This window comes from Lasiodiplodia theobromae, assembly GCF_012971845.1.
Source record: "Lasiodiplodia theobromae strain AM2As chromosome Unknown scaffold_7, whole genome shotgun sequence".
NCBI classification, from domain to species: domain Eukaryota; kingdom Fungi; phylum Ascomycota; class Dothideomycetes; order Botryosphaeriales; family Botryosphaeriaceae; genus Lasiodiplodia; species Lasiodiplodia theobromae.
Window position 1 is genome coordinate 308567 of NW_023336563.1, and position 13126 is coordinate 321692.

Here is a 13126-nt window from a genome sequence, read left to right on the forward strand (position 1 = left end):
CGGGTGTCGAAGCTATTTCTTTCCAGCTTCTATGATTTTACGAAGAAAACCGCAAGAAACCCTCCCGGTTCGGCGAAGGGATTTCCGCAGCCAAACTCCCCAGGTATCTTCTCCCGGTAATGGAATTTCTTTCCTTTTTCTCGAATCCCCGCCGCTGTCATCAACATCGTCACTCTACCACGACCCCCTCATTTCCCGTTTTAACGCATTTATGCGGTGCGCTTGCCCTTGGCGTTCTTCTTGGGAACGTCGGTGATGGTAAGACCTGAAAGATGTCACGTTAGCCGGAAGTCCTCGTCGCCTTTTGCTTCCCACGCAAGATTTCCAGTCCGGTTGCTGTCGTTCGTGGAAGGAGTTGACGTACCCGGGGGAAGGGACTGCTTGAGCTTCTCGGCCTTGTCGGAGTCCTTGAGGACGAGGGTGTACAGGTAGCGGTGGCAGCGGACCTTGAACTTGGTCTGGCTGTTCTTCTTGTTCTTCTTGATGCGCGCAGCTGTACCACGGAAACACACGACGTTAGTCACTCTTGTTCCATGGTAACGTTTGTGTGCATGTTGGTGTAGACAAATCCAGTGGTGTCAGGTCAAACGGCGGCGCAGCGATTGTCTCTCTTGACTTCCTCCAAAATGGGCTCGAGACGTGGTGCTTTCCCAGGAAAACCACGGCATTGTTGCGCTCTTTTTCACTTGAGAATCCCCCGCGACAGGGCGATTCGACCACGCTCGCTCCGCTTCGTTTTTACTTGATCGCTGCGCCCCCGCCTAAACCATCGCCATTGGACCGTCCGGATGCAGCCAGGTGTGCATTATGAGGTGAAGCGGAAAGGAGCAAACGCACAGGAAGCGTCCTTGCGGCGGCAGATCTCAATGAACTGCTTGATGTCGGAGACCTCGGAAGGCATGGTGACGGCGAGAAGAAGTGGTTCTTTTCGGGAGGGATGGGGACTGTGTCGGAAGCGTTGTCGTCCTTGAGCGGTGGAAAACCAGAGGGAATGGCCCGGCCAATTTGCTGGCTTGGCGGTGTGCCGGTGGGGTTCGCTAAGCGTGTGGGCGGTGGTGAGCGGCAGAACTGGCAGGCGCCAAGACAGGCCGATCGCTCTCTCATCTTACCATCAGACCCGCGCACTGCCGACGGAACAATAATGCATTGGCCGCGCATGGCTGCATCGAGTGCTGAACTGCTGATGGCCTGATCTCTTCACTGATGAAAGTAGGATATATGTCGCGAAAATAAGTGTCTTATTGTATTACAATTAAGCCTGGATCGCAAACGATACAACGCGCGAGTGGCCTCTCAAACTGAAGTAAAGCATTTCATCCGCATAAGGTATTTCGTCAAACATCCTCAATTTCCTTTCTCTCCTCGAAGCCAATGATACCCGTTCGAACGCGCTCTTTCCGCGTCCTCTTACAGAGCACCCATAAGACCAGCCAGCACCAGACCGAAACCCATACCCGCAGCGTTGCCCGAGCACACACCAGCGGCGCCAGTGGCCGCAGCAGAAGTCGCGCTGCTCGCCGCCGACGACGCGCTGGACGCGACCGAGGAGGCAGCGCTGGCAGCCGAACCAGTAGCGCTGGCAGACGCGCTCGCCGCCGTGGACGAAGCGGAGCTGCTGCCACTCGACGCGGAGCCGGTGGCCGAGGAGGCGCCCGAGGCGCAGGTGGCCGTGGTCGGGAGGTCGGTCACGCCTTGCGGCTTGCAGAGGTTCTGCGCGAAATCGATGACGGCTGTGATGCGAGATTTGTTAGTCGTTGGGCGCTCGTTGCGCGTGGTGTGAGGCTGAAGACGTACTCTGCTGGTCTGCGGCGTCGCAGCTGGTGGAGACGCAGCAAGCCAGGCCCGTGATCAGGTCCTTGTTGTTGCAAATGCACTCGACATCAAGAGTGCTGCAGCCGCCGAAGTCGGTACCAACGCATGATTGCTATTGTTGGCGATCGGACGAGGTCAGTATATGATCATGTTTGGGTGGAGCCAGAGTTTGCCGTGCGCCAGTTTGGTGTGCCAGCAATCGCGCATGACGAAGGCGGCCGGCGATTATACGGTAGCTTTGAGCGCGACCATTGGTGGATTGGAGCTAGGGAGTGAAAGGTTACTCACAGCGCACTGGGGGAGCAGCTGAGTCTGCGCAAGCGCAAGGCTGCTGAGGCCAATAATGGTAGAGATTGTAGAGAAGCGCATGGTGAAAGGTGGTGGGATGGGCGATTGAGCACGGAGAGAGGAGTGAAGACGAGGGGATGGCTTCGAAGCACCTAGGGTAAGTAGCGTTCAAGCTATTAAATAGGAAATCCCGGTCGTGCTGGACGCAATGAAGCTTGGCTGCCGCGGCCGGCAAAATATACGCATGGCTTGCCCCCCAAAGTTCGACGCTTAAACCGAATGAGGGCGCCCCAGTGGAGCGGGCGCACCTCTATGTCACCCGCTCGGCGCAGTCTTCCGCGTGTGGTCGTCCCACCATTGAGCGACGCCCCCGCTTCCTGCTTGCTGCAGGGGGGCGGCGTCAAGAGCTGACCAGCTGCAGGTTCAAAGAACATCTCTTCAGCTCGCCATACGATTGCAACCCGACCAAAATGCGAGGTACCCGGCGCCCTGCCGCTAGGAGCTCGAGCTTGGTCTGAGCTACTCTGGGCGTGGAGTTGGCGGCGCTGAGAGTCAGAAGCTCTAGTTTAGGCTCGCGCCGGATGGTGCCTGGTCTTCCATCCCACGCGCCATTATGCTTAAAACAGTGGGTCCTCGAGGACCACATCGTGGTCACCATGTTACTTCGCCCACGGTGCGGCACTGCTGTATAGCTTATCCTAGGACCAATCCACCTAACTTAAAAGTCGATTGGGTGCATATATGGAGTTTCGAAATCTTCAATTCACTCGCAGTATGGTCCCTGTATGATCACCTTCTCTGCTAATTTCTATTCGAACGTTGGTGCCGTTAAATTGGGTCTCGTAATACTGAGTCAAGACGTCAGTCCGCATACCAAGGCCGCAGCCTGGCGATAACGCTTGCTGACATGCATACCACCTAGTCCCGTCGTGCCGAGCCGCATCCCACCGGTTCGTCAACACTGGTCTCGCCGCTCTGCTGAATACATGCTTTCTATATTGCGATACAAGGCGAATGTATTTCTCGTCATGCTGGGCGCGCGCACGGCAGTTGAAAGCCGGCATCAATCGATCGTAAGTCACGTCGCTCTAACCCCGACGCCCACACTGTGGGTCTGGAACAGCTCAACCAGCCCGCTGCCTGCGCACTCTTCGAGAACCCAGTCGAAGCTCAAGCCATAGAACGACTTCCACTTCTTCGTCCGCCCGGGCAATACGCCGCTAAAGTCGCCTCTCGCCTTGCGCGCTTTGCTTGCCATATCCTCACCCGCGATACCTCCGTCCCAGCGTTCCTTGAGTAGGCTCATGGGCGCCTCCTTGTATCTGGACGTCTTGCTCAGCAGGCTCAGCAGATGCGCACGCGCAGTGGTCAACAACCGAAGGTACGGCCCCATGTTGGGCAGCGCAAAGCTGTAGACCCCGCCCGGCGCTTTCCTTTGTCTGTCGGTCGATACCACACCACCTCCACTAGCACCGCTGGATGTAAAGGCGTTGGCGCCCCCAACAGCATTTAGCGAGCCGGACGCAGCTTTGGCGCTGGAGCTGGCGAGCGAGCCCAAGGACGCGGCGCCGGGGCGGGAGAAGAGCTCGGCGTTCCCAGCAGGAAGGTTCGCTGAAGTCAAAAATCCAGCGCTACAGAATACTGATATTTCTTCTTTGCTGAGCTGCGAAGCCGATACGGTGGCTGAAGTCGGTTGTGAGTGCAGCAGTGAAATATACTTCTCTGCATGCGCCGTGAGATGCTGAAGTGTGGGAGAACAGCGTGGCAGAAATTACCTTTCATCGCATCATCCAAATCTGGATGCGAGCGAACCAGCTTCTCCCACTCCGAGACGAGCACCAAACCTTCTCCTACAGCAGCGTTACCGACACCTCGTCCTGGTATCACAACCTTCCGTATGACCCCAGCGCGCGTTAACTCCGCCATCTCTCTTTCTGTAACAGTGGGAGACTTGCTTAGAGCATGCACATGCGCCACAGATGCGACCGGTGGTAGGTTAATGCGAAAGTTCAGCACTTCTGCCGTCCTCTGAGCATTCATGCCGGATGCGCGCTCAGGGAAAGGCGTGAACATCCTGGCCTTGACGTTCTGAATAAACTGGGGCACATCGCGCAGCTCGAGATCGGTGGCTAACGAGGCCACGAGACCCGTGTCATCTAGCGGTTCATCAAATATCCTCTCATCGCTGCCACCGCCGACCTTGGTGGACTCGGTCGACGGCTTGCGACGCGGACTTGTGGTGAACGCCGACGAAGACGAACGGCGTAGCAACGGGTTGTTGCTCTTGCGGCGGGCGGGTTTAGTGACGCGGGAGGATTTTGCGGGCGTCGTCTGAAAGCTGGAAGACATGGGCGAAGGAAGCAAGCTGGAGGTCAAGCAGGTGTTGCGGGAGGCCTAAAGAATGTGAGCGGCGGTCTCCAGGCAGGCACCGACGGGCTGGCTCGGCACTCGCCAGGCACGCGCCTGGCAGTTGCCACCGCAGGGACAGGCACCAGGTTGGTCACCGCTGGCTTCGCTGATGCTCCCTGGTGGAGCGGTGGCTGAGATGCGGCATGCAGGGACTGTGTGATGTGCCGTTCCGGACCGCGCGTGCGTGGAGAGATGGAGCGGAGCGCACGAGTCGCGGCGCAATCACAAGCTTTTCGTACGCAAAGTCGGGGCCCGTGACGTACGTCATTTGCACCTGTTACACGGCAAGCGACATCCCGTCCCAGGCCCCATGCCGCGCATCCCAACACTCCTCAACCCTCCGCGAGCTGCTGCCGCTAGCCCCATTGTCACCATGTCGCAAAACGCCTCGCCCTCGCAGCCGCAGGACCGCCTGCAGGCCGACCTGACGCCCAAGTCGTATGCCGAGGCTGCCGAAAAACCAGCAGACGCAGGTCAGAAGAAGTCCAAGGGCAGCAAGAAAAAGAAGTCCAAGTCCAATGGAAGCCTCAATAACGCCTCTGTGCCCCAACCGCAAGATGACTTGCCTGTTCCGCAGCCTCCAGCCAGCGAAAAATCCTTCGCAGATGCAGCCGTCGCGCCGCCAGAGGATTCACAAGTAGATGGCGTGAGCAGCCCCGTGAATGGACACAGATCATCGGAGACACCGGATGGACCCAAGGACTCAAAGAAGACGGAAGACGAGAAGAAGGTCATATATGAGAGGCTCGAGGGTCCGCACGGCGTCCGTCTCACCAGCGTGAAGCCTGATGATGAGTTCGAGAAGGAGCACCGCCAGGACAACAAGAAAGAGGAGAAGCCCGAGCTTACAAGCGGGAGAGAGGCTGGCAAAGGATGGGAACGGAGCAAGTACGTCTCTATATACACACCGTCAATGGCTCATCGCAGGCGGACTGATAGACCAACAGGATACGATGGGCTCCTCTCAACGTGCCGCTGCACCGTCGCCTCCAAACTCTCATGGTTCTCTTGCATTCGCTCTCCATCGTCGGCATGCTGACCATCTTCTTCTTCCTCTGCTCCATTCCATTCCTATGGCCTGTCCTTTTCCCATACACACTATTCGTCCTTTTCTCCAACGCCGGACAAGACGGAACACTCAGGCACCGCAAAGAGTGGCTGCGGCGCCTGCCCATCTGGTCGCTCTACGCGTCCTACTTCCCAGCTCGCCTGCACCGCACCCAAGAGCTGCCGTCGACGCGCAAGTACATCTTCGGCTACCACCCGCACGGCATCATCTCGCACGGGGCCTTCGCCGCCTTCGCGACCGAAGCGCTGGGCTTCTCGCAGCTCTTCCCTGGCATCACCAACACGATCCTCACGCTCGACTCCAACTTCCGCATCCCGCTGTACCGCGACTACGCGATCCGGCTGGGCATCGGCAGCGTGTCGCGCGAGTCGTGCGAGAACCTGCTCAGCAAGGGCGGCCCCAACGGCGAGGGCATGGGGCGCGCCATCACCATCGTCATCGGCGGCGCGCGCGAGTCGCTCGACGCCGAGCCGGGCCGCATGCGCCTGGTGCTGGCGCGCCGCAAGGGCTTCGTCAAGATGGCGGTGCGCACCGGCGCCGACCTGGTCCCCGTGCTGTGCTTCGGCGAGAACGAGCTCTACGAGCAGCTCAACCCCCAGGAACACCCCCGCGTCCACCGCTTCCAGCTGCTCGTCAAGAAGCTCATGGGCTTCACCATCCCCATCTTCCACGCCCGCGGCGTCTTCAACTACGACGTCGGCATGATGCCCTACCGCCGCCCCCTCAACGTCGTCGTCGGCCGCCCCGTCCAGGTGGTCCAGAGCCAGAAGCCCGACCCGGCTTACGTCGACGAGGTCCACACCCAGTACGTGCAGGAGCTGCAGCGCATTTGGGACGAGTGGAAGGATACGTTCGCCAAGGACCGGACGGGCGAGCTAGAAATTGTGGAGTAAATTCAAAAGAAATCATTGGGGCATCTTGGTTGAGAACTCTTTTTGCAGAGAACTTGGCTTTTTTACTTTTGTACTAGCGAAAAGAATTGCGGAAGACGTCAGTAGCGAATGACTGTTTTCGTGCTGTACTACATAGATCGGAGGGGTATGTATTTGTTAGGTACATTTAGTGGGAAAAAATAATTGTGTTCAGGAATCATTGGCATGTGAAATCCCTCGCTTTGCATGTGACCAGCTCCCTTGGATACCCTTCCCGTCCCCCATAGCACGGATTGGACTCGGCAGAGCATCTTCAAAACGATGGCCCCAGTATCCATGCTGGATATCACCCCAGCAGACGCCCCCTAGGAGGCACTGGTCGACTGCTGCTCAGACCAGCTGAGAGGTTAGGAAGCTGTACGGTAGGCAGTAAGCAGAATGAAGGCGTTGAGACATTTGTCAAGGGGGCAAAAAGAAGAGACGCAAGCACTCCAACGAATATAAGTTCCAGAAGAAGACAAGCCACCAAGAGAGAGAAACAAGCGCCGGTCTAATCAACACAAGTCGCGTTTTCTTTTTTCGTTATGGTAGTCCCCCGCTTGTCGATCAGTGAAGCAAAGCAATGGCAATGCGGGTTACAAACGCAACTGGAAGAGAAGAAAAAAAATAAAGAGAGAAATACAAGCACCAGCCCGGCTTTTTGCTCACTCTCCCATCTCCTCCGAATGGCAGGAATTTTGTTTTCTCGCGAAGAAAGAAGCAACGCCTGCGAACTGCTATCTGATTGCCTCGTCTGATGACTGGCCGATGACCGGGTACCGTGGGAGTCTTGTGATCCCCCGCGCGAATTTGCCCCCACTGAGACACTCTTCCTTTCGGCACATGATATGCTCCCTCCTTTTCTCCTTCCCTCCTTACATGCCATCCCAAACATCTTCATCATATCGTCAACATCCGTATTCGTACCGCTCCTCGTTTAGGTACATCGTCGTTCGTGCAGGGCATTGTTGGGGAGGCGGGGGGCAGGGTGGGTGGAAGGGGGGTTGTACACGACGACCTCTACTGCTGATTCTGGCGATCCGACCCTTTTGTGAAAGAAAAAAACACATTAGTCGTCGCCGTCGAAAGTTTTTCTACATGCAAACAATAACGTAAAAGAGGAGACAATGAAATCTGGCGGAGCGAAGTTGCTGGCGAGATTGTTCTCGGTTCGTAATTTTTCTCTTTTCCTCGTCGAAAAAGAGATAGCAGGGAAGAAGACGCCGATCATTGATCGTCATTTTCATATTCTGCAGCATTAGCAGGCTTGGGGCCGTCCTTACGAATGGGGATTTTGATGCCTTGTGCGGCAAAGCACTTGCTGAGCGGAGTGCTCTCGATGACTCCGGGGAATTTCTTCGCGCTGTACACCTGGAAAGCGTCGCTGAAGCACGAGGCGAGGACGGGCGCCTTTCCGGTGTTGAGGTTGTTGCCGCCGCCAATGTTCTTGCCAACGTCGACAAAGTTCATTTTCAAGCTGCGAGACCAGCGCATTAGCCAAGCCAACCACGGATATATTTCAAACCTACCGGAACACTCCTTCGGTGCGGACGGACAAGTCCTGGAGGACGAACCAAAAGCCCGTCTTGCCATTGGTATCGTTCAAGCGGAATGCGTTCACGCTCAAGCTGCCAATGAGGTTGCGCGTGAACATTCCGGTTGCAGACGACGTTGCCGGGGCAGCGGGTGGCATGACTGGCATTGCTTGGGCTGCTACAGGGTAGCCTTGATGTTGAGGAGGCCCGCCGTATTGGGGCGGGTACTGGCCCATCGGAGGGGTGATTGGCGATGCGCCGGGATAGCCCTGGTGGTAACCGCCCTGCATCTGGGGAGGCATGTGCGGCGCAGGGCTCATGGCATATCCCGGAGGGCCGGTCGAGTAAGCGCCGGCCCTCGGACCCATGGGCATGGCGTACGGGCCGGGATCCTGCCAGCCGCGCTCGATGTGGGGAGGGTACGAAGTAAGCGTGCTCGTCGAGATAGACACAGTTGGGGCGCCAGAGGATGCGCGGACGAGGTTCACCTCCTGGCGGGCATCAGATGACCACAGGTCCACCGTCAGGACGAAGAAAGTGGAGTCGACCTCCCTGCAGCTGGAGTCAGCGGGGCGCGCGTAAGGCTGGGGGCACAGCAACGCACTCAAAGGGGATTTCTTTGCCGGTGGTCGAGTCCCGCACGATCAAGCGGATGCACGGCGGCGGCGTGATGGGGCGACGGTCCTGGCGCGCGAGTCAGCAGAGGGCGGGTTGAGGATGGCGTCTCGTAATCCAACGTACCTTGTCACCGAAGCCGCACATGCGGGCTCTGACGGGCTGCTGCTCGACGACCAGCTCGAAGGTCTTGCCCTCGCGGGTGCCGCACGAGGGCTGGAGGGCGCCCGGGTCCGCGGGGGCGTAGGCGCCGGGCTGGGTTTGGGAGGGCGGAATGCCGCCGTACATGGGCTGGCTGTTCATGGTGGACGACGAGGCCTGGCTGACTGCGCTCTGGTGGTCGTTCAGAGAGTTGATTTGAGGAGGAGGATAAGCTGGAGCTCCCGGGCCGGGACCGATAGGATAAGGGTGCTCCCGGCGCGGCTGCATGGTCCTACGTGGCCGGATTGCGCGTGGTGGGCGAGGCGGCAGAGGCTTCTCTCGCTACCGCGGCGCGAGGTTGAGAGAAGGCGCGATGTCTGGTTCAGTGTCGTCGGCGGCCACGGGGTCCAGGCGCGCTGCAGGGGCGGCTGCGCGGTGCAAAAACGGGGCAGACAGGCAGGCAGGCAATTGGCGTAGGCGAGGAGGCGGAGGAGGAGAGCAGAAGGCTACAAGTGCGTGCGGGCGGCGGAGGCAGCGTCTTTCATGATCCCTCCCTAGACGCGCTCTGGCATTTGCAGGCGACTCTACACGCTGGGCCCGCGGGGCGCGGCGGCAAGTGGCTCTCTTCGCAGCGCGGGCGATCACACAGGCGTCTGGCGGCGTGGGCTGCAGGTTGCACGACGCGCCCAGCAGCGGCTTGGCCAACGGTCTGAGTCCTGCTTCGGTCGCAACGGCGCGCCTAGTCGGTCGCGCGGGAGCTTGGGCGCAGCGGGGTGTTGCGATGCAGGTGGGAGGAGCGTGAATCCGCGTCGCTGGAGAGCGAGTCAAGTGGGAGACAGGCAAGGCGGGGAAGGGGCGGCGGCTTGGGGCGCGAGAGGGGGGCACGCGCAGATTGGCTCGCGGACGCTGAAGACGCGCTGATCGAGGCGGGCGGCGGCCCAGGGCGGCGGATGCTACAGGGCGCGTTCTGGTGGTGGCGCAAGCTGGGAGGGCGAGCTTCAGCTGCTGCTGCTGCTCCCGCAAGCGCTGCGACGCCGGATGCTGCTTTATGCTTGGACGCGCCCGGGGCTCAACCATCTCCCACCCGCTTGCAGAGAGCCAGGAGCGGCCCGAAGTGGAGCAGGCCACCTTTGCGCCTGTGCGCCCCAGCCCGAGTCAACACCACCAGCCCATGCGACTGTGAGTTCGCTCTGCGCAGGGCCAAGCCACACCTTCCACACGCCTAGCAAGCGAAGTTCCAGATCCACGTCAGCGTGCTCCAGCGCTCCATGGCCCCGGCGCCCGAGCTCCGCGAGCGTGGGTATGGCTTGCAGGTTGGTGGACGAGCTAGCCGTCGCCCGCCCAACGAGGCTCTGCGGCTGTCGGCTCGACACGCCAGGCCTGCGCTCACGACGCCTTGGCGCCATTTGTCATCGCCCTCCACCTCCTGCTCTGCGCTTCCGTCCTGCTGCAGCAGTCAGCAGGGCGCCGCTGTCACTCTCCACCAAAACCTCCGGCCTGCATGCAGCAGCTGGCCGCCCGCTCCCGCATGATTCTGCACACGTGTTGGCTCGTATGCGCGCTGCGTCTAGTTGATCTCTATCCGCACTCGTGACGTCGTCTGTAGCTATGTTCTGTACTGCAATAGTATACTCGAAACCCACTTTTCCCCCCTCCGCCCGCCCCGGCCAGCCCAGTTCAACGCCACGCTTATGTACACGCACTAACTCTACACGCTGCGCCGTGCAGCTCGTTAACCAAAGTGAAACAGGGTTTGCTTCTTGTTCTTGTTTCCCTTCTTCTTGCCTCCACCCACAGGTTCGTCTTCGGCCATAGCTTCCGCAGGTGTTGACGATCCGCTGCCGGCTCCACCCACACCCCACGCGTTGACTGCAGGACCGTTGCCCTTGACATTGCGCACCGCACGTCCGTTGTAGCCCGGCGTGAAGACTGTCGACGCCGGCTTTTTCGCTGCGGGCAGTGCCGGGAACGCGTCGGCGCTGGGAGGCGCCGCCTTCTTGCTGGCCAGGTTCGTCTGCGAAGCCGTCCGCGATGGCACTGGTGACGGCCGGTTAGAAGACGACGACGCCCAATTGGCGCTTCCCGTGCCCGTCGCAGCCCGACTCGACGAAGCGCCGGAAGGCAGGGGAGGGAATAGGCTGGTGGAAACTGAATTCCAGCTGCCCTTTTGGCCCATCGACGAGCGCGACGATTGGGCCGTGGAGCTCTTGAGCTTGAGAACCCTGGAGCCACCTGCTCCAAGAGCGGCAGCTGCGCTGCTTGCCGGCACACCGCTGGGGCCGGGAAGAGAGGGGTAGTCTTCATTGATCGCCTTCCAGTCGTTCCACGCCTTGAGCAGGGCGTCCTTTTTCGACGAGATCTCGAAGATCTCGGCAAGCTCCTTGATCAGCTTGCCTAGCTCAGCCGACGACGTATCAAACAGGGAAAAGAACGCCTCGATCAGCTGTGGGGCCGTCACAGAGCCGTTCTTGTAGAATGAAACCTTCTGACGGAAGTCGGCAACCTTGGTCTGATCATTGCGGAGCATGTTGGCCGCCCGCTCGGTAACGGCATTGTGCCGCAACCTGCGCGCTTGCTCCTGCGGCGTGAGTGGTGCGTCCCTTGCTGGCGATGCGGCCCGTGCTTGATTGGCGGTGTCGCTGACGCTCAGCGAAGACAGGGACGGAAAGTCATCTGCAGGTCTGGCAGCCGTAACGGTGCGAGGTTCCTGAGCGCTGGGTGGAGGTCGTGCTGCATATGCCTCCGTCGGAGTGGACGTCAGCTGGCCTCCAAACGTCCTGGATGTCACGGATTGAGCACTCTGGATGGCCAGCTGTCTTTGGTAGGCAATCTCGTCTCTGCGCAGCGGCTGCGCAGACGACGCAGGAAGAGGCTCGGAGTTTGGGTCTCTTCCACGACCACGGCCGCGGCCCTGCCTGCGCTCCGGTTCTTGGGAGCCACGCAAGTTGAACCCGGCCATGTCGACCCTGCGAGCATCACGACGAGCATCCTTCGAGAGGCCATTTGGATGGGCCTCCAGCTGGTGCGCCTTGAGGTCCATCTCAGATTCGAAGACAACAAACTTCTTTTCCAAGCACTCCTGATCCGGACACACGAAATGGTCCTTCTTGAAATGAACCTCGAGCGCCTCGTAGTTGACGTAGTACTGTGGCTGGCGCCCGCCATTACGCCGGTCACAAATGTGACACCGTTCATGCTTTTCTCTGCAGTGCACATATAGCTCGTCATCTCCGTAGAAGCGCCTCATACAGAAACCGCATTCGGGGTGTCCCTTGAAGCCGCTCTGGTCCTCGGCGCCAGGGTTGTCATCGCCAAACCTCTCGTGTTTGCGCAGCTCCTGATTGGTGAACAATTGGTGCTCGTGAGTGAACACCTTTTTGTTCCGCGTGCAAAGGTCGCTGCCGGGTATCAGCGCAGTCAGGATGCTAGCAGGACGAGAGTACTTACCACATGACCTTGTGGTGGACGCTCTTGACGTGCCTGTGCAAGTCAGGCCACCCCAGGCAGGCAGCGTCGCACGAGCCATCCGGGCAGTTGTAGCGCAGCAAAAGAATGGTGTCGTCGCAGATTTCCGCCTTCTCGTATTTGATGCCCAAGTTGCTATCGGTGCTTGCAATCTCAGAATCGGAAAACTCCTCGTATCTCTTCTCGGGATCGTCGGTGAAAATAACAAAGTCGGACAGTGTCTGAGAATACAGTTAGCAAAAGGAAATACCTATCCATACCGGGTAAACTTACTCGGCAGTGCGCGCAAGCCTTGGACTTGTACAGCGCCCTCAGCCTAAGGGAACAAATGTGACAGGTACGGTGGTTACAAGGCGAAACAGCGTGGTGGTCAATGGGGGAAGCGCAGATGAAGCAGACTTCTCCTTCGTCCTCCTCCTCTGCCGCAGCAACGCGTTCTTTGCCCTTGGATTCCGCATCATTTGTGGTGGAATTGGCGCCGGCAGTAAGACGAGCGCCAAAGTTGCCCCGACTAGCCCGAGTAGGCGCATTGTCTCCAACTCCATCACCATCTGCGTCCGCATTGCGTCCGCCACGATTGCCACGGCCTCGTCCTCCGCGACGTCCTCCTTTGCCCCTGCCTCTCTCTCCGGTGGACGCGGGGTTCTCGTTGCTTTGCCTGTTGCCGCCCTGAGAGCCCCCGCGGCCGCGGCCTCTGCGCGCATTGTTGGCAGGAGCGGTGGCGTCTCCTGCCGATGTCTCAGTTGCGTCCGCCATTGTACTTGTCGTCGCGAATTTCGGTCTTCGTGGTGTATGGATGGCGGGGGTCTGCGGGCAATCGCTGAGTATTTGACGGTTGTGGCAGGTTCCGGATGCAGCGACCACTGATAAGGCGCAACAGC

At 59.2% G+C, this 13126-nt stretch overlaps 6 protein-coding genes across 6 annotated transcripts; 1 reads left to right on the top strand and 5 right to left on the bottom strand.

Annotated features, from left to right (window-relative positions):
• Nucleotides 1-209: 209 nt before the first annotated feature.
• LTHEOB_2759 (60s ribosomal protein l38) lies at nucleotides 210-901 on the bottom strand (the record flags this gene model as incomplete). The annotated part of the gene is made up of 3 exons (XM_035511606.1): nucleotides 210-265; nucleotides 365-493; nucleotides 838-901. The coding sequence occupies 3 exons, from the start codon at nucleotides 899-901 to the stop codon at nucleotides 210-212; spliced, it is 249 nt and encodes an 82-aa protein (XP_035363485.1).
• A 506-nt stretch (nucleotides 902-1407) lies between these two features.
• Nucleotides 1408-2181, bottom strand: LTHEOB_2760 (CFEM domain-containing protein; the record flags this gene model as incomplete). Its single annotated transcript, XM_035511608.1, has 3 exons — nucleotides 1408-1730; nucleotides 1795-1924; nucleotides 2101-2181. The coding sequence occupies 3 exons, from the start codon at nucleotides 2179-2181 to the stop codon at nucleotides 1408-1410; spliced, it is 534 nt and encodes a 177-aa protein (XP_035363486.1).
• Nucleotides 2182-3178: 997 nt separating this feature from the next.
• LTHEOB_2761 (Serine-threonine protein kinase 19 protein) lies at nucleotides 3179-4449 on the bottom strand (the record flags this gene model as incomplete). Its single annotated transcript, XM_035511609.1, has 2 exons — nucleotides 3179-3822; nucleotides 3876-4449. The coding sequence occupies 2 exons, from the start codon at nucleotides 4447-4449 to the stop codon at nucleotides 3179-3181; spliced, it is 1218 nt and encodes a 405-aa protein (XP_035363487.1).
• A 370-nt stretch (nucleotides 4450-4819) lies between these two features.
• On the top strand, nucleotides 4820-6471 carry LTHEOB_2762 (Diacylglycerol o-acyltransferase 2a; the record flags this gene model as incomplete). The annotated part of the gene is made up of 2 exons (XM_035511610.1): nucleotides 4820-5397; nucleotides 5457-6471. 2 exons carry the CDS (start codon nucleotides 4820-4822, stop codon nucleotides 6469-6471), a joined length of 1593 nt encoding a protein of 530 aa, XP_035363488.1.
• Nucleotides 6472-7716: 1245 nt separating this feature from the next.
• Nucleotides 7717-9068, bottom strand: LTHEOB_2763 (Developmental regulator protein; the record flags this gene model as incomplete). The annotated part of the gene is made up of 4 exons (XM_035511611.1): nucleotides 7717-7966; nucleotides 8019-8576; nucleotides 8629-8708; nucleotides 8766-9068. The coding sequence occupies 4 exons, from the start codon at nucleotides 9066-9068 to the stop codon at nucleotides 7717-7719; spliced, it is 1191 nt and encodes a 396-aa protein (XP_035363489.1).
• Nucleotides 9069-10512: 1444 nt separating this feature from the next.
• LTHEOB_2764 (Zinc finger RING-type protein) lies at nucleotides 10513-13001 on the bottom strand (the record flags this gene model as incomplete). Its single annotated transcript, XM_035511612.1, has 3 exons — nucleotides 10513-12178; nucleotides 12228-12466; nucleotides 12519-13001. 3 exons carry the CDS (start codon nucleotides 12999-13001, stop codon nucleotides 10513-10515), a joined length of 2388 nt encoding a protein of 795 aa, XP_035363490.1.
• Between the last annotated feature and the right edge of the window lie 125 nt (nucleotides 13002-13126).